The 20,623-nt window shown below is 40.2% G+C and overlaps 1 protein-coding gene across 1 annotated transcript; it reads left to right on the forward strand.

The window, feature by feature from the left end:
* The first annotated feature begins 4,174 nt into the window (after positions 1-4,174).
* On the forward strand, positions 4,175-5,661 carry LOC122017047 (peroxidase P7-like). Its single transcript, XM_042574553.1, has 3 exons — positions 4,175-4,473; positions 4,555-4,746; positions 4,822-5,661. The coding sequence occupies exons 1-3, from the start codon at positions 4,255-4,257 to the stop codon at positions 5,371-5,373; spliced, it is 963 nt and encodes a 320-aa protein (XP_042430487.1). The 5' UTR covers positions 4,175-4,254; the 3' UTR covers positions 5,374-5,661.
* Positions 5,662-20,623: the final 14,962 nt, after the last annotated feature.

The following is a 20,623-nucleotide window of genomic DNA, read 5'->3' on the forward strand; positions in this document are numbered from 1 at the left end:
ACTTGTTTATTTTCATTGCTTTAGTTTTCGTATTCCGCTTGTGTAACTAACCTTGTAGAGAAGAAAGTAAATTGGGGGTGACCTAGCTATCCAACCCCCCTTCTAGCCGGCCACCGATCCCTTACACTGATCACCGGACTAGGCAACCTCAGTGAAACTGTAACCAACCGGGACTTAGTACGCTACGCACTAAACACCTTTCCTAGAACCCCCGAATGGATTTTAGAATTACATGAGACTTGATGTGCAGGTACAACAGTAGAGTCAAGCCAGAATCTGACACTAAGAGCCACCAAGAAGGACGAACCTGAGTCAGACTCAGATCTGGAAGGAGACTAAGGAGCGTACATGGTAAAAAAGTTTTATAAAATTTAAGTCTAATAAATTTAAAGAATTGCATAACAGAAAAAATCAAAGAAATAGAAGGAAGATTCGATGCTACCAGTGTCAAAAAGAAGAACACATAAAGGAGGACTGCCTGGAGCTCAAAAAGGAAAAAAGCAAAGGCCCCAGCAAAACAAACATAAGAATCTCAAGGTCACTTGGGACGAAAGCTCGTCATCTGAGTCAGAAATAGAAGCATACGCCGGACTAGCACTGATGGCTATTCACAAAGAATAAAGTTCCTCAGAAGCCAGCATCGATGAAGGGGGAGTGACATCAGATAAATGCAGCGAAGAAAGGGGAGAATCAAGCTTCAGATAGATTTGACATGGTAAGTGAGGTATGTCTCTTACCTCTTGATTAAATTTACTTTGGCATTAAATCTATGACTAAAGTAATGTATAAATTAAAAACCAAAAAAAAAAAAACGAAAACTTAGAGATAAAAAGAATCTTAGCAAAATCTTGCTTAATAGAGGAGTTTGATAAATTAAAAATTGAAAATGCTAATTTAAATGAACAAATAGAAAAATTTAAAAAAAATCTGCATGCTCATATTCTAATTATTATCAAGGATTAAATTGGTATTTTAGATATCATTAGGATCAAATTAGAAAGTTATTATCAAAATATGGTCCTAAAAGATATTTGATCAGTCCAATAGGAAGAAGCCTATATTGGGTTCCCAAATCCTGCTTAGAATAAATTATTTTTTTTTAAAGTTACAATTTATAGAAAGAAAATTAAATGTTTAATTTCTTTAAAAGGCTTTGTATAGAAGTGGTTGTTGTTCCAATATCCAAGAAGATTTAATGCCTCGCCATAACCTCGAAGTCAATTATTGAAATGAATACTTAATAAACTAACTGTTAAATAGTTAATTGTTATAAAAAATTTTTAATTTGCCCAATCTAAAAATATTTATTATTTACTCAAAAAGGTATTTTTAAATTTTAAGTTTTTTTAAAAATTTGTTTTCTAATTAAATTAACTCGTTTGTATAAAAGTTTGTATAAAATTTTATATCTGCTTTATATATGTCTGTTCAACCCCTAATTTTCAGAATCTTTCAATATTTAAAAAATATTTTTCAAATTATTATTTTTCAAAATGTGTTTATAACTAATTAAAGTCAAGATTTTATTGAAATTTAAACTTTCATGATTTCCTGGATAATCGCTATTATAGTATTTTCTCTTAGACTTTATTTTGGACTTACTTCCAAGTCATTTTAAAGTACCCTATTTTTTTAATGTGATCAAAGGGGGAGAAGTAAAATTAAGTCTAGGGGAGGGTAAATTTATTTAATTTTTTACACATTTTGTACTTGCAAAAATTATTACCTTACTGTTATTTATGTTTGATTTACCCTAACTTAACTTGGGTTGCTCACATCAAAAAGAAAAAAATTATAAGTATCCTGTGATAATTTTGTTGTGATCAACCAAGTCAGGTTAAGTCCTGTTGCGTTTTGATGCTCTGTGTCTAAGTGTGCAGAAACTTAGAAGCATAGGAAGTCGAGCGAAAGACGCAACTAACGAGAAGGACGACACAGGAGAGAGTCGACGGGCTCGGTGCGTCTGAGGGACGAGGCGTTGCGGAAGAGTACGCTGGCAGACGAGAAGGAGGCGCGTGGCATTTCTGAGGGACGAGAAGCCAGAGCGGAAGATTGCTTGGAGGTCGAAAAATGGGTTCGGGTGAGTCTTATTCCGGATGATCGAAATCACCCAAGTTAGCGGAACCGGAGTGGAAGACATGGACCAAAAAGTCAACCGGATGTTGACTTTTGGGTTCGGGCACCTGGACCAAGTGTCGGCCCCCAGATCACTTGGGTGCTCCCTTGGCTGCCTCACCCGAAGGGATATGTCGACCCGGTCCGGGCGCCTAGAATTGAAAGTTTATCGAAATATGCATTGTCACAATCCAATACGACGCGGATAAAATTCTATTCACGTCTAGACACCTGGAATCCGTCCAGGTGCCCCAATCAAAACTATAAATACAACCCGGATTCTATAAGTTAAACAACAGGGTTGTATTTTATAAGTTAAACAACAACACTTGTAATTAATTCTCTTTCCATTTAGCTTTGTAATTAAGTGCTTTAACTGCTGTAAGAGAAGACTTTTAGTGAGCTTTATTTACCTTGGATTAACAAACACCTATGTTGTAATCAAGTAAACGATCTACCTCTTTTTTTCTTTAATTAAATTTTATTTTATGCCAGTATTTTTTAATTTAACTTAATTAAAAAGCTAAGAAAAATCTTATTTTTTATTTCATGTTATTCACCCTCTAATCGACCGTCAAGAGACATTCATTTTTGACTAAAGTTACTGTCGTGTGTGACTCAGAAGTGCTCAAGTCTCAAAAATAGTGATTCGGAGCAGCGTAGTCCAGAGTCTTAGCACTGATCGGCGCCCACGGATAGATAAATCTTAAGAGACTAAAATTTCGCCCCCAGGGCGTAGCGCAGACGGTGGGCGCATGGTATCTCTGACGTAATGGTCAAGGGTCGATTCTCAGGAACTGACGACCTGGGGTTTACCCCGCCATGCGCCTATGACCTATGTACCTATATGAATCTCCCTCCATATCCATGGGGCCGGTACTAGGGGACCGCTAAGGTAGCGGATCTACCTTTTTTAAGAGACTAAAATTTTTCATTGCATCCCGCTATGCGTCTGTATATTTATTTCCTTTTATATGTATAGAACTGGCTCTAGGGTATAATTGGTTAACAGTTCAGGTTTAGATAAAAAATATCTTTTAAAATTTTCTATTGTTCTGAATAATTTTAGTCTATTGTATTTTTAGATTTTCAAGACTATTTAAACTATTTGTTAGTTGATGTTAGGTAGTTGTTTTAATCAATAATAATTTTTGACCACGTCATTTTCTTTTCTAAAATGAGGAGTTGGATTGTCTATTTTTTATTATTTTGTTAAATTAACATAAGATTATTTTTAATATTTATATTTAATCAATGAAATCAATAGATTTAATCTCTTTCAAAAAAGACGGTGAATGATAGACCTTCCTCGGAATCCACTGATTTTTCTAAATTTAATTTTAAATTTTAATCATAAATTTAATCTATTGCAAGTGGGTAACACCCACACACGTGCTCACGTGTCCGATTTTTCTTTAGATCTACTTATTTTATATTTCAAAAATATGTTCCAGAACCATACCAACTCATCGCAACATGTGCAGTTCCAAGAAATTAAAATACTCACTACGCACCGATACCACCGAATCGGAAGACATCGTCCCGCACTTCCGCTTTGTCTCGTGTTTGCGAGTTATAATACAGACACCCTCTGTCTCTCCTTCAACTTGTTGCCGTGCTTGAAAAGCTCGGCCATGGCGTCAAGATTTTCAGTGACTTGTTAATTCACCAGATGATTCGATTATAATGCACTAGGCCCCAGACCACCGCACCTCGAACGATTCCAAATATTGCGTGCACATCGCAGTCCCACAATATACAGGAACAGCACGCCATGAATCTGAAGACCAATTTGTCCAAACAGGACAACATCGAAGCACTCGCTGTTTTAATTAGTGTCCGAAGGGGAACAACTGGAGTTGGTAACATGGATGGACCAGAGGCACTCCCCTCTTGTCACGAACATCCAATCGAGTGGCGGTGCTGCATGTGCCCGCGAGCTGTTCTTCCATTTGACTAGAAGGAAGTCTCCAGGAACTGCGCTCCTGACTCCTTGTCCTGCTCGATCGTTATCTGCAGAAATTGAGCGCAGCAATGTTTGAAGTTTCAGAGGCATGCAATTAAGAGCACTATATATACTCCGAGTTCATGTCCGAGAGCGCTTGTCATCTGTAGCAGAGTGAGCTGACCCGTTACGTTATGGCCAGAGTGTGTGGCAGAATCCTCGCCCTCTGCTTCGTCGTTGCCGTGTTGGCGGCGGCCGGCGTCGCCCACGGGCAACTGTCGCCGACGTTCTACAACACAACGTGCTCCAATCTCGAGGGTATCGTGCGGTCGGCCATGACGCAAGCTGTGAACAAGGAGGCGAGGATGGGCGCGTCCATTCTCCGCCTCTTCTTCCATGACTGCTTCGTCAACGTACGTAAAGCAGAGCATTCTGTTTCAACATATTGACGTGTTAATTGTATGTTTGATAGATATATACACGTGCTTTCTCAGGGCTGCGACGGATCGATTCTTTTGGATAGCACGGCCAATTTCACCGGCGAGAAGAACGCCGGGCCGAACGCCAACTCCGTCCGCGGTTACGATGTCATCGACACCATCAAATCCAACGTCGAAGCCGCCTGCAAAGCCACCGTCTCCTGCGCTGACATCCTCGCCGTCGCCGCTCGCGATGCCGTAGTCCTCGTCAGTTTTCCCATCCCGACAATTTTCTAAAGAAGAAATAGCGATAGATTAAAGTTATGAATGCGACTCGTGCAGCTTGGTGGGCCGACGTGGAAGGTGGAGCTGGGGCGGCGGGACGCCACCACGGCGAGCCAAAGCGCGGCAAACAGCAACCTTCCCTCGCCGGGATCCAGCCTCGCCCAGCTTATCTCCGCCTTCTCCGCCAAGAGCCTGAGCGCGCGCGACATGACCGCGCTTTCCGGCGCGCACACAATCGGCCAGGCCCGCTGCGCCACCTTCCGATCGCACATCTACAACGACGCCAACGTGAACGCCTCCTTCGCGTCGCTCCGAAAAATGAGCTGCCCGTCCTCCGGCGGTGACGCAACCCTGGCGCCGCTCGACGTGCAGAGCGCCACCACCTTCGACAACAAGTACTACCAGAATCTGGTGGTGAGGCAGGGGCTCCTGCACTCGGACCAGGAGCTCTTCAACAACGGGACGCAGGACGCGCTGGTGCGGCAGTACAGCAGCAACACGTCCGCTTTCAGCGCCGACTTCGCGGCGGCGATGGTCAGGATGGGAGCCATAAGCCCGCTTACGGGGACGAGGGGACAGATCAGATTGAATTGCAGCAAGGTCAATTGATTTGATGTGTTCCCTCGTCTTCGGTTCAATAAGTAAATTACCAAACTCCATCCATCCAATAAATCATGCGAATTTTAAGAATGAAAAGCAAAGTCAACCATTTTCTTCATCATATCATCATCATTTAGTTAATTACAACTCACGATTAAATGGTTGACTTGTCCATTTCAGCCAAAAATAACTCATGTAGTCTCACTAGCTAGCTAGTAGCCTTACGTTGATCCAATCAACCTAGTTGTACCCTATTAATCAATCATTTAAATCGGTAAACTCAATTATTATTGCTTACATTCTATCTCAAGATGATGCTTCCGTTCCAGGTTTCCGAGTCTCCATCTTATTCACAGTAATTAATGCCAAACATTATGCATGCTACAGAGTATTGATAGGTAGTTGAATTTTAAAAGGCCAAGGGTGTACGACTTTGATTGCTTTTTAGTGGTCAATACTTGTCATGAACAATCTTTAGTTTTCACATGTACAAGAGGTGGATTTGTTGCAGGAATTATAATTAATGAGCAAATTGAACAGAAGAAGAAGTAGAAACATGAGAAGAAGTTGAATCACGGCTCAAATACTACTTGGATTCTTTTTCAGAATACTTTAATTATGTATCTTTGTACACACTTTCTCTCGGTGCAAACTGAACCAAATTAAATCCAATGAAAGAACAAATCGGAGTGACAACACCATATATATATCCACACCCTGCAAGGAAGAAGAAGACAATGGAACTACCACTCCTACAAAATCTTTTGAATGAGATATAAAGGGAAGAAGAAGAAGAAGTAGTAGTTAATGTCCGATTCCGGGGCTGGGGACCGACCCCAGCATCGGGTCGAGTTCGCTATTCTTTGAGCTGGGAGAAGAGGAAGCAGAGCTTGATCTGGATGCAGTAGGAAGCAGAGCTTGCTTCATGGACGGATCATTAACCTTCTTCTCCTTCCCCAAGTGGATCAGCTTCCTGGCCTGTAGAGGCGGAGCGAGGAGGAGGAGTAAGAAGAGGAGGAAGACAAGGAGGAGAGGTTTGGGATTACAATCGGTCGATGCCATGGCAGGAAGCTCGTTTTGGTAGAGAAGAAGGTTTACATTGGCCATGGATGGGTTTAATTATATCGAGAGGATGAGATCAGGGTGGTGGGCTCCCTCCTCTTCGTGCGTGCAAAATGAGAGTAAATGGCATAGTGAAGACAAAGCATGCAGCGAGTGAGGATTGAGAAGTGTGGAGCAGTTGCTTAATAGGTGGGCTACAACTCATCCAATCCTGTTTTTGTTTTCAAATTAGACAATTTTCATGATATAATTAATTATGAGCTAGGTTTTAAAGAGCAGATTATTGATCTGCAGTTGAGTGGATGGACGAGAGCTACAAGTAGTTGTTCCTTCCAAGGAAGCCCGTGTTCCTTTCCTTGTTCCCGTGCGTGACAAATGTGGTGTGGGTAGTTCGATGCTAAATTTGTTGGTTGTGTACAGGAGAGTGTTGAGGGTTGGTGGAGCGTAGAAGACACTCCCTAATTGAAGGAGCTAGGGAAGCGATCAGTTTCTTACACGCCGCGGGCTTAACAAAGGTAGGTGGGTGTTCGCTCTCGCATTTATTTGGCATATGCCACAGTTTGCTGAAGGATGATATGATATCAAAAGATGATCGACTGGAGTAGAAGAGGTGGAGTTGTTCGATCGAGTCAATTATTTCTAAAGACAACATGCAGTTACGTTCGTTGCAGCAGCAGCAGCAGCTCCCATGCACGCCCTTTGACATCAGCGGCTATCGCTTCGGCGTTTGGGTCTTTTCATTATTCGGGCTTTGGAGTTTATAGGTGGCCCTGTTCTTCGGGTAGAGAGGGAGGTTTTTCGGCTTGTGTGTTCGCTGTGCCGCCGTCATCGTCCCTTTGCTCCACATCACCGCAGCCCAGCCAATCAGCATAGCCCACTCCTTCGTCGCCGGCGAGCCTCCAGCTCCTCTGCTTTCCCCCTCTTTCTCTCTGATTGGGGGTTTTTTCCAACGCTGCAGTGATGTTTTTTGGCTGGATTCCCTTCTCGGCAGCAGTTCGTCGCCATCGAGGGAGAAGAGGGGGAGGCCTGCCTTAGTGATCGGAAGTCGCCGCTATCCACTGGAGGAAGCGTACGCACGAGGCCGACATCGACCACCCCGACTACGCCGACGCCGTCACGCGGGGGCTATCCCGCCGGTCACTAACACCCCTTTTCTCTCCCGTGTGTGAGTCATCAACGCCGCGGGCAGTCTTGGGCAGATCTCACCGCTGCCTCAGACCTCCGGGCCGCTGTCGTCGTGCACTCCCTGTGGCACTCTGCGCCGGCCACGCCTCCTTTTTTGGTCATCGTCTCCAACAGCCTTAGATGGCTCTACAGCCAACTACAGTGGCTTTACAGCCGTTGTCTCCATCGTTTTCGGCGCAGATCCGATCCATCACTGTGTCTCCGGTAGCCATCTGTTGCATATTCGGCCATCGAGCCGTTGTGCTTTGTCTTTCGTGTCACCATTGGTATTGTGAGTTGTTGTTACTAATCGGCTTATGAGCCGTGACTGTATGTTGTATTCCGGTCTACGTGCTGATGTCCCACACTGGTCGTATTCGGCTCTGTGTCATCACCGCCGGACTTAGCTCCTCTTCGACTGGCTCAGATGCATCCGCTCTTCCGGGTCACAATAACTCGATCAGCTTCACGACCAGCTCACCGACCCATCCGAGGGTGCCCCCCGGGGCCAGGGCACGTCACTGTACTCGTCTGGTATTTATTTAGTTGTGCTATCATTGTGCGGCTACTTATATATTCGTGGGACCCGCCTCGAGCATCGGGGCGACCCGGTCGCTGGCTACATGTAGCGTTGACCGGAGGTTTTCCGATGACTGGGTCGACACAGAAGATAGTTCATCATTCGGGTCATGAAGGTGCGATCAACATTCCAGACATATCATTCCGGTACGTTCGTCTTCTCAAATTCATGACAGGATCAAACATGATATTTATATATATATAAATAATTCTTTCTTAATATATGTCATCTCTTCGCCCAGGATACAACAGATCAGATATGTCACATATTCATGATATTAATATATCTTTTTTAATTAATGCACAATCCTAACTGTGTTCATTTTAATATTAATATTTATTATTTATGAATTCCATCATTCACTCATTTATTTTTATTTTATATTAAATAAAAAATAAAATTTTAATTTTATTCTTACAATTAATTGCATTTAAAAAATTGAACGTGATACGTAGATATTATAATTAACATGCTAAAAATATAAATCAGAATTAAAGTTATGTGCATAAATATTGGAAGATTCATGAATGACTCTTTGGATAATGCATGTACCTCATTTAATATTTGTTCATGTATTTATGTAGATACATCTTGGGTACTCTCTATAAATATCCTATGTATTTAACAATTTAGATATGAAAAAAATAATAATAAGTAGTTTCCTCCCATCTTGAGTGTTATAGTTTTTTTTTATGCTATTCATCTGCTAACAAATTGGTGTCAGAGCCACCATTTGTGTTTGGAGACAAAGTTTGAAGGAAAATGTCGAATGGAACCCCATTTGTTGTTCCATCTCTCACCAAGGAAAATTATGATAATTGGTGCATAAGAATGAAGGCTTTGCTTGGATCATATGAAGCTTGGGATCCTGTGGAGAATGACGTTGATGAAAATGTGACATCCGCCAAGAAGAAGGATCAAAAGGCGCTCACCCCTCATCCATCAAAGTTTGGATGAAAAGATGTTCGAGAAAGTTCCTGCGGCAACTACTTCCAAGCAAGCATGGGAAACTCTTCAAGCTTCATTTAAAGGCATTGATAAAGTGAAGAAAGTGCGTCTCCAAACATTGAGAGGAGAGTTTGAATCTCTACGCATGAAGGATTCCAAATCCATTTCGGATTATTTCTCAAGAGTATTGGTTGTCACAAATCAATTGAAAAGATACGGAGATGATATGAAAAATGTGAGATCTTTGTGTTGGGACCAAAAAGAAGCTAGACGGGGGGTGAATAGCTCGTCGCGTGCTCGTGTGCTTCTTTGCTTGTTTCTTCAGAGATATGCAGCAGAAATATACAAGAAACAACTACAACAATGCTAACAAGTAGATTTACTTGGTATCCACCTCACAAGAGGTGACTAATCCAAGGATCCACGCACACACACACACCTCCACTATGTAAAAACTCCTTTTCAGTAACTACCGAAGGCGGAGAAGCCCTACAAGACTCTCAGTACAAGAAGGAAGAAAGGGTAGTAAAGAATAAGCAGAAGCTTACCAGAAATGCAGTAAAAGCCCTAACCCTAGCTTTCTTCTTCTTGCTTTTGATCCGCCTCTTGACTTGGAAGAGCCTCCAAGAACCTTCAAGAACTGGCGATCTGGAGCTTAGAGAGAGCTGTGGAGGAGCTGAGATGAATCGTGTGAGCTCTGTGAAGTTCTGCGTATTCTCTACCGAAGGAATCGAGTGCCTGCAGCTTAATACGACGCCAACGGTCGGATCCCGATCGATTGGAATGCTCCCAATCGATCGGGGAGGCTTTGGATCGATCCACGGATCAATCCAGAGCGCCTCTGTGCTCTGGGAATTTGCCTGGATCGATCGGCTGATCAATCCAGGGCTTATCGCGACAAAACGCACCTTCTCAATCGATCCACTGATCGATTGGGACCTCTGGATCGATCAGATGTTCGATCCAGAGGCGTTCTGTGCATTCGCGACTTCTTCCCAATCGATCCACTGATCGATTGGGACGAAGGCTTCTCGCAGGGACACCCCAATCGATCGCCCGATCGATTGGGCTCCAGCCAATCGATCGCCCGATCGATTGGGCTCCAGCCAATCGATCGCCCGATCGATTGGGCTCCAGCCAATCGATCGCCCGATCGATTGGGCTCCAGCCAATCGATCGACTGATTGATCCAGCTGTTGGTTTTTGCCCAAAACCAAGTCCCAAGCCCCCAAACCAACATCCAGTCAATCCTTGACATGTTGGTACATCATGCCTAGCATTCGGTCACCCTTGACCTGCTAGGACTCCCTCACCAAGTGTCCGGTCAATCCCTTTGACCCACTTGGACTTTTCTTCATCATGCTAAGTATCCGGCCACTCTCTTGACCTACTTGGACTTTCACCAGATGTCTGGTCAACCTTGACCCATCTGGATTTCTCCGTGCCAAGTATCCAATCAATCCTTTGACCTACTTGGACTTTCATTAGATGTCTGGTCAACCTTGACCCATGTGGATTTCCCCCGTGCCTGGCTTCACTCACCAGGACTTCCATTCTGCCTAGCTTCACTCACTAGGACTTCTCTTCTGGCTGGCTTCACTCACCAGGACTTTCACCTAGCTTCACTCACTAAGATTTTCACCTGGCTTCACTCACCAGGATTTTCCTCTGCCTGGCTTCACTCACCAGGACTTTCACCTAGCTTCACTCACTAGGATTTTCATACTGCCTAGCTTCACTCGCTAGGTCTTTCACCTGCCTTCACTCACTAGGATTTTCCTTCTGCCTGGCTTCACTCACCAGGACTTTCAAACTGCCTAGCTTCACTCATTAGGTCTTTCACCTGGCTTCACTCACCAGGATTTCCTTTCTGCCTAACATCCCAGTTAGGACTTTCCCAGTCAAGTATCCTGTCAACCTTGACCTACTTGACTCTTCTTCAACCAACCTGATCAGATCCTGATCAGAGGGGAATTGCTCCAAACAATCTCCCCAAATGAACAACTTCACCTGCATTGTCCATATCATCGAAGTCTTGTATTGTCACACATCGAAACCCAAACCAAGACTCAGGCTTGGTCAACCAGGTCAACCTTGACCTGAGGGATATTGCACCAACACTTTGGATCCAAGATTTAATTATATCATGGTTGTCATCGAAGAGTCTAAAGATCTAGACACCATGACCGTTGATGAACTTACCGGATCTTTACAAGCACACGAAGAAAGATTGATAAAACCGGTTCAAGAATCGGTTGAACAAGCTTTGAAAGCAAAGCTATCATTGAAGGACACAAACAAAGGCACATCCCAAAGAGGTCACGGACGTGGAGGATCTCGAGGGCAGGGCCAAGGTCGAGGTCGTGGTTATGGAAGAGGTGGACGAGGTGACAAAAACACCTCATATAATAATGAGAGGAGTCAAAACTTCAATCAAAGAAGAAGTCATGGAAGAGGTAGAAGTCGTGGAGGCCTCAAATGAGGTATGACAAATCTTGGCCACTATTCTTGGGAATGTAGAAATAATATGGAGGAGACAAATAATTATGTGAAGAGCAATGATGCAAAAGAAGATTTGGGCCCTACTTTGCTTCTAGCTTGCAAAAATGATAAAGATGAGAATGAGAGTACATGGTATCTTGATTCCGGCGCAAGTAGCCACATTTGCGAAAGGAGAAATTTGTTTGTGGAACTTGATGAATCAACCGATGGAGATATAACTTTTGGCGACTCTTTGAAAGTTCAAGTGAAAGGAAAAGGTACGATTTTGATTCGTTCAAAAGATGGGAGTCATCAATTAATTTTCTATGTGTTTTATGTGTCGGTCATGAAAAGTAACATTTTGAGTTTGGGCCAATTATTGGAAAAGAATTATGATATTTATCTAAAAGATAAATACTTGACGTTGAAAGATGATAGTGGAAGATTGCTTGCTAAGGTGCTCATGACAAAGAACCGAATGTTTTTGCTAAATATTCAAAGTGATGTTCCTATGTGTTTGAAATCTTGTTTCAAAGATTCATCTTGGCTATGACACATGAGATTTGGGCATTTGAACTTCGATGGGTTGAAAATGATGAGCAAAGGAAGAATGGTGAAAGGATTGCTTTCCATAAACCATCCTAATCAACTTTGTGAAGGATGTCTTCTTGGCAAGCAAGTGAGAAAAAGTTTTCCCAAGGAGTCTTTAACAAGGGCTCAACATCCATTGGAGTTGATACACTCGAATGTGTGTGGACCAATCAAGCCATCATTACTTGGTGAGAATAATTACTTTGTGCTTTTCATTGATGACTATTCTTGGAAAACTTGGTTGTATTTTTTAAAGGCAAAATCGGAGGTGTTTAGAACCTTCAAAAGATTCAAATTAATGGTAGAGAAACATAGTGGCTATCAAATCAAAGCTCTTCGGTCCGATAGAGGTGGAGAATTCACATCTAATGAATTCAAGGTTTCTGTGAAGAAAATGACATTCATCATCCCATGACGACTCCATACTCACCACAACAAAATGGAGTGATAGAGAGGAAGAACTGAACTATTCTCAACATGGTGAGGAGTATGTTAAAGAGAAAGAATATGCCAAATAAATATTGGGCCGAAGCTGTCTCTTGTGCAGTACACTTGATGAATCGGTGTCACACCAAAAGTGTTCATGGTATGACGCCTCAAGAAACTTGGAGTGGATACAAGCCAAGTGTTTCACACTTGAGGGTTTTTTGGAAGCATTGCCTACACGCATGTTTATGATGAGAAAAGAATAAAGTTTGATGATAAAAGTGCAAAGTATCTCTTCATCGGCTATGATCAAAGCTCTAAAGGGTACAAGTTGTATAATCCAAGCAATGGGAAGATTGTCATAAGCAGAGATGTGGAGTTCGATGAAGCAGGTGTTTGGGAGTGGAGTACTACAAAGAAAGAGAGGGGATATAGTTCTTTCCTTGATGATGATGAGGGGGAAGAAGGCATGGCACCACCTAATACTCCACCACCAACACCACCACCACAAGATTCACAAACAAATAAAGCAAGCTCGAGTGAAGGGCCTCAAAGATTCAGAAGTTTGAGTGACATTTATGATGCCACTGAAGAGGTAAATTTTAGTGATTTTACTCAATTTTACTTACTAGCAGAAACCGAGCCTGTAAGTTATGACGATGCCGCTCATGATAACAAATGGAGAAATGCCATGAATGAAAAAATCAAGGCAATCACAAAGAATGATACATGGGAGCTAGTATCATTATCGAATGGCAAGAACACAATTGGTGTGAAGTGGGTGTACAAAATAAAGAGAAATGCGCAAGGCGAGGTTGAAAAATACAAAGCAAGATTGGTTGCCAAGGGGTATAAGCAAAAGGCCGGAATTGACTATGATGAGGTATTTGCACCTGTTGCTCGTCTTGAAACAATTCGGTTGATCATTTCTATTGCAGCTCAAAACTGTTGGAGAATCCATCAAATTGATGTAAAATCTGCATTTTTGAATGGAGACTTGGAGAAAGAAGTCTATATTGATCAACCTTTGGGTTATGTAGTGCCTAACGAAGAAAATAAAGTGCTAAAATTGAAGAAGGCTCTCTATGGCTTGAAGCAAGCCCCTCGTGCTTGGAATAGCAGAATTGATAAATATTTTCTAGCAAATGGTTTTATCAAGTGTCCATATGAACATGCTCTCTATGCAAGGAATGATAAAAAATGGTAATATGTTACTTGTTTGCCTGTATGTGGATGACTTAATTTTTACAGAGAATAATCCAAAGATGTTTGAAGATTTCAAGAGAGCTATGACAAAGGAGTTTGAGATGATGGATATTGGCATAATGTCCTACTATCTTGGGATTGAAGTGAAGCAACGAAATGATGACATATTTATTTCTCAAGAATGATATGCTAAAGAAATTCTCAAGAAGTTTGATATGAAAAATTGCAAGCCGGTCGGGGCACCTGTGGAGTGTGGAATCAAGTCACACATGAATTAAGATGGTGAAAAAGTTGATCCAACTTTATTCAAGAGTCTTGTTGGAAGCTTGAAGTATCTAAACTGTAGTAGACCGGATATTCTTTTTGGCGTTGGACTTGTGAGTCGTTACATGGAAGCTCCTACTACTTCACATTTGAAAATTGCCAAAAGAATTCTTCGCTACATCAAAGGTACAATCAATTATGGTATCTTGTATGCTTTCTCGGACGACTTTATGCTTGTTGGCTATTGTGATAGTGATTGGACCGGTGATATTGATAGTCGAAAAAGAACTACTAGGTTTATTTTCTTTATGGGAAATTCAGCTTTTACTTGGAATTCTAAGAAGCAACCTATTGTGACTCTTTCTACTTGTGAGGCGGAGTATGTAGCTGCTACTTCTTGTGTTTGTCATGTTATTTGGCTAAGGAGTTTGTTGACAGAATTGAATCTGTCACAAGAAGATCCGACGAAGATTTATGTTGATAATAAATCTACAATTGCATTGGCCAAAAATCCAGTGTTTCATGAAAGAAGCAAGCATATTGATACAAGGTATCATTTTATTCGAGATTGTATATCGAAAGAAGAAGTGAAGCTTGAATACGTGAAGTCGGAAGATCAAGTTGCCGATATCTTCACGAAACCATTGAAATTTGATGTTTTCAAGAAACTTCGTTTTTTACTTGGAGTAATGAATCTGGTTTAAGAGGGGATGTTGAAAATATAAATCAGAATTAAAGTTATGTGCATGAATATTAGAAGATTCATGAATGACTCTTTGGATAATGCATGTACCTCATTTAATATTGATTTATGTATTTATATAGATACATTTTGGGTACTCCCTATAAATATCCTATGTACTTAACAATTTAAATATGAAGAAAATAAGAAGAAATAATTTCCTCTCATCTTGAGTATTATAAATTTTTTTTAATGCTCTTCATCGGCTAACATAACACTCATCCATATTACATATTAATTGTAACACAATAGTCTGCGCGTTATAACATCAATATGAATGTTCTTACAACTTGATAAAATATAATATTTTATTCTAATTAAAATTATTACACGTAAAAAATGCTATTATATCAAGAAATTTACTTAAACTCTATCAATACTATTTTAACGGGTGGAAATCAATTTAAACTTTTTATAACAACTACTTAATTATTACAATATTATATCAGTTACTATATGATTACTAATATTATTTGATTTGCTAATGTTATAATCTAATTTAATATTTAATTAACGGTTTAAATTAAAAAAAATAAATCAAAGTTCACAATTCTAATTATTTTTACTGTACTGTCTGTTCTTTGACGTCGTCAGTGTCCCCTCTACAGGTAGAACCCTTCCAATTCCATTGTGAGGATGGCTACGGTGATGCTTTCGCCATTGACACCCAGGTTGAAATTAAATTTGATTTTGGATAAAAATAATAAATTAATATGGAGTTACTAAATAAATAGAATAAATAAGATGGTAGTGAATAAAGATAAAATTTTATGAATAAAGATAAAATGAATGAGATGGCAAACATGATAGAATAAAGAAAAAAAATGTTCAGAATCAATGTATTTGAGATTAGTGTTTAATGAATAAGTCTATAAATATGCACTTTTTTCTAATGAATGAAGCAAGTTGAGTTTGTTTGTTTTATTCTCATGCTCTTCCACGTAGAGTGTATTTTTTTCCCCATAAATCTTTTATTTCTTCTCCCATAATTCTTCTTCCAACAGTCCATTCATATCATCTACGCCAAGCTCTTCCGCCACTATTTCTGCCCTCGATGCTGTAGCGACTGTAGAGGAAGCTTAGCGAGGTGTTCCCCACGAGCTCACTAATGTCGCGAGCGGTGCCGGTGTTGTTGTTAGGGTGGATGTGTAAGTACCCTGTGGTAGTTTTGATGTGATCAACTAAGTAAAAGTTAGATCTTGTTGGTATTTAAGTCATGTGTCTAAGTGTGCAAGAACTTAGGAGTACAGGAAGTCGATCGAAAGATGCAGCTAGCGAGAAGGACGGCACGGAAGAGAGCTGACGGGCTCAGTGCATTCGAGGGACGACGTGCTGCGGAAAAGTACACTGGCGGATGAGAAGGAGGCGCGCGGCGTTTCCGAGGGATGAGAAGCCGGAGCGGAAGTTTGCTCGAGAAGGCTGGAAGTTGAGTTTGGGTGAGCCTATTCCGAATGGCCGAAATCACCCAAACGAGTGGAATCGGAGCGGAAGATCCGGACCAATGCGAGCGGAACCCTTCCGAGCGCCTGGAATCAAAAGTTTATCATTTTGTGACGTGACGTATCTTGTTGTGACGAGGATAAAAGTTTATCCCCCTCCAAGCGCCTGGACCCTTTCCAGGCGCCCCGACTAGGACTATAAATACAGCCCTGGTTCTAGAAGGTCATAACAACACTTGTAATTGATTTCTTTTCAGTGTTGTTCTGTAATTGAGTGCTTCAACTGTTGTAAGAGACTTCTCCACCTGAAGGAGATTGTTTAGTGAGATTTAACTTCCTTGGATTAGCAATCCCCTTATTGTAAATCAAGTAATTCTTTGAGCCTCTTCTTTTTCAGTTTCTTAATTTTCTTTTTATGCAAGTGTTAGATTAATAAAACTATAAAGTTTGAGAAGAGATTTTTGTTTAATTTTATTGTGCAGGCTATTCATCCCCCTCTAATCGGTCGCCAAGAGATCAACAAATGGTATCAAAGTCCAACAGCTTCAGGAGGACTAACTGTCGAACGAAGCACAAGAGATGATTGGACTTAGCATCAACCCACCGAAGTTCGAGGGGGAATTCGGAGCTGGAAGAAAAGGATGGAGGTATTCTTTAAGACAGATTTCAATTTACTTTTAATAATGAAATTCGGTTTTGTAACACTTGAGGATAAAGAAGAATACCAATGGACGAAGAAGGAGCAAGCCGACTTCGTGGCAAACGGTAAAGCAGAGTTCCATCTGCTGAGCGTCTTACCGCCACAAGAAGTCAACTGGATCGGAGCCTACAAGTCAGCCAAGGAGCTCTGAGAGAAATTCCTGGAACTATACGAAAGAACCTCTGAGGCAAAACTCACGAGATGAGATCTGCTCAGGAACCATATCAGCAATATCAAATTGGAAGAAGGAGAAATTGTTGCACACCTTTACTCAAGAATAAAGGAACTCATCACCGCACTCACGAATCTCGAAGAAAAGATAAGCAATTGAGATTCGCTAAGGTACGCGCTTAACGCATTTCCTAGGACTACTGAATGTGCATCATTAGTATATGCTTATTATATATCTAAGAATCTAGAATTAAATACTTTAAAAGAATTATTTTTAACATTTAAAGTCCATGAAACAAGATGTACAGATCTAAAGGAGTCAAAGTATAATATTGCTTAAAGGCAAAAATAGACGAACGAAATTCTGAATCTTCTCTCGATGACAACGAGATGCCACTCATGGTAAGAAAATTTTAAAAATTATTTAAAACTAATAAATTTAATCAAGTGCAGGGTAATAGAAGGAAAATAAAGATAAGATGTTACTACTACAATGAAGGACACATAAAAGATAACTGCCCTAAATTGAAGAGCATCCCAGACCAAGTATAATCTAAAAGTGGCATGGGACGAAATGTTGTCCGAATTGGAGATAGAAGCCCTCGCCGGGCTTGTGCTAGTGGCAAGTCACCAAGAAGACAAAGACGAAGCAAGCTCGTCCGAAATGAGCTAGCAATGAGAGCATCGATGAAGGGGGAGTGATATCGGAAGAAAGCATCACTTTAGGAGGAGCTTCAGAATACGGGATCGATAAAGTAAGTCAGGTACGATCTCTTCCTCCTGACAAGTTATTTCAGTTCGTAAAAATGTTATCAAAAAATTACTATAAGTTAGAAAAAGAAAATAAAGAGTTAAAATCAACCTTAGCCATATCTTGTAGATTAGAAGATCTCGATAAAATAAAAATGAAAAATTGAAAACATAAATAGAATATTTAAAGGAACATGCATAATCACATGTTCAAAATATTAGAAGATATAATGGTTTAAATTGACATTTTAAATACCATAAGGGTCAAATTAGAAAAATTTCACAGAAATACATTCCTAGGAAATTTTTGATTAACCTTGCAGGAAGAAATCTATTTTGGGTTTCAAAATTATATTTAAATTAATTATTTTTTTAGACTTTTAGAGAGAAAATTAAATATTTACTTTCATTAAAATGCTTTGTCTAGAAGTGGTTGTTGTTCCAATATCCAAGAAGACCTAGTACCTCGCCACAGCCTGGAAGTTAATTATTGAAATAAGTATTTAATTGACTAACTATTAAGCATTTAATTGTTATAAAAATGCTTTTAATTGCTTGTCAAATATTTTGTTAAAAATTAATTAGAAGTTAATTTTTTCGAGAAAGATAACTTTATCACTTATCTGTAAGAAAAAATTTCAAATTTTTCTTAATGTTACTTTTTTTAAATTATGAATTTTTTTTTGCCTTATATATGTTAATTTTTTTTAAAATCTAGATTTTTCGAAACTTAAACTTTAATATTTTTCTGGAATTTTTTGTTCGACTTTTATTTTTTTCATATAGCATTTTTAAAGTATCCCGTTTTTAATATGATCAAAAGGGAGAGTAGTGAAGATTAAGTCTAAGAGGAGGGTAGTACAATTTTGTTTTTAATATTTGTACTTGCAAATTTTATAACTGTTATTTTTTAGGTTAACCCTAACTTAATTTGGGTTTACTCACATCAAAATGGGAGAGATTATAAGTACCCCGTGGTAGTTTTGATGTGATCAACTAAGTAAAAGTTAGGTCCATTGGTATTTAAGCCCTGTGTCTAAGTGTGCAGGAATTTAGGAGCACAGGAAGTCGAGCGAAAGACGCAGCTAGCGAGAAGGACAACACAAAATAGAGCTGACAATCTCGGTGAGTCTGTGGGACGAGATGCTGCGAAAGAGTACATTGGCGGAAGAGAAGGAGGCGCGACGTTTTCGAGGGATGAGAAGCCGGAGCGGAAGTTTGCTCGAGAAGACCGGAAGTTGGGTTCGGGTGAGCTCTATTCCGGATGGTCGAAATCACCCAAGCGAGTGGAACCAGAGCGGAAGATCCGGACTAATGCGAGCGGAACCCTTCCGGGCGCTCGAAATCAAAAGTCTATCATTTTGCGACATGACGCGTCCCATTGCAACGTGGATAAAAGTGTATCCCCCTCCAGGCGCCTGGACCCCCTCCAAGCGCTTGGACCCCCTCCAAGCGCTTGGACCCCTTCCAGGTGCCTCGACCAGGGCTATAAATACAGCTCTGGTCCAGAAGGTCAGAACACCACTTGTAATTGATTTCTTTTCAGTGTTGTTCTATAATTAAGTGTTTCAACTACTGTAAGAGGTTTCTCCACTTGAAGGAAATTATTTAGTGAATTTTAATTTCCTTGGATTAGCAATCCCCTGATTACAAATCAAGTAATTCTTTGAGTCTCTTCTTTCCCAGTTTCTTAATTTTCTTTTATGCAAGTGTTAGAATAATAAAATTATAAAGTTTGAGAAGAGATTTTTGTTTGTTTTTTTTATTGTGCAGACTATTCACCTCCTCTAGTCGATCGCCAAGGACCAACAGGATGGCGAGCACGATGATTGAGTCGTCGAGCGATGAGAGGGTCGTCAGCAGCGGCCCTGGGATGGAGGCGACAATGATATGAGAAAGCAGGTTCTCACCAAGTTCATCGCCGAGTAGAAGGAGAAGATGCTGGCCTTCGCGGACAGGATTGGGTGGCACTTCCAATGGCAGGACGAGTCGCTGGTCGACAAGTTTTACTCTGACACCGACAACCACTTTGGCGAAGGGTCCTCATCTCCGGCGAATGCAGAGGAAGCAGGGCGCTTCTTGTGGGAGGTGCCGATCTAAAGAGGATAATTTTAGAAAAACAAATTTGTTAATCTCAGAATCTGAAAAACCTGAGGGGACGAATTTTTCATTTTCATTTGTAAAGAAAAGAAAAAATATTATTTGATTGATAATTTACATATTTGTTTTTTAGAAAAGAAGATAGGAAGGTCTAAAGTTATTTTCTAAGAAAAAATACATATTTTTGAAAAATGAAAATAAAATCAAACACTAAGGTTTTTTTTTAAAATTATGTCACTCAATTACTGACATGATCGATAATGAACTAAACCAAATAAGATATTTGTTAATAACTTTTCAAGATTATTAACGGCAACTTCCAATCAAACACCCCCATTATTGTTGTAAAAAATATTAAAAAAAATTAATGAAATTTAATTAAGTTTAATTAAATTTTTTAAAAAATATTTCAATATAATAGTGTTTTATTTATAATATTTTTAGTTAGAATGAAATGTTATATTTTATGACGTTATAACAATCACTTTGCAAAAGTTAAGCATATTACAAATAATGCTAAAAGTAAAAAAATATTTTATATGATGTGGTGTCTCTCTCTATATATATAAATAAAAGGCATTCATCTAAGGAGATGAGATGCTCATTTTGGATTGGAAGCCCAGCCCATAGATCTT

This window comes from Zingiber officinale, chromosome 1B (assembly GCF_018446385.1).
Source record: "Zingiber officinale cultivar Zhangliang chromosome 1B, Zo_v1.1, whole genome shotgun sequence".
Taxonomy (NCBI): domain Eukaryota; kingdom Viridiplantae; phylum Streptophyta; class Magnoliopsida; order Zingiberales; family Zingiberaceae; genus Zingiber; species Zingiber officinale.

Coding starts and splice junctions, on each gene's coding strand:
- LOC122017047 (XM_042574553.1), top strand. CDS start 4,255: ATGGCCAGAGTGTGTGGCAGAATCCTCGCCCTCTGCTTCGTCGTTGCC. Junction 4,474..4,554: donor TCCATGACTGCTTCGTCAAC/GTACGTAAAGCA, acceptor GTGCTTTCTCAG/GGCTGCGACGGATCGATTCT. Junction 4,747..4,821: donor CTCGCGATGCCGTAGTCCTC/GTCAGTTTTCCC, acceptor CGACTCGTGCAG/CTTGGTGGGCCGACGTGGAA.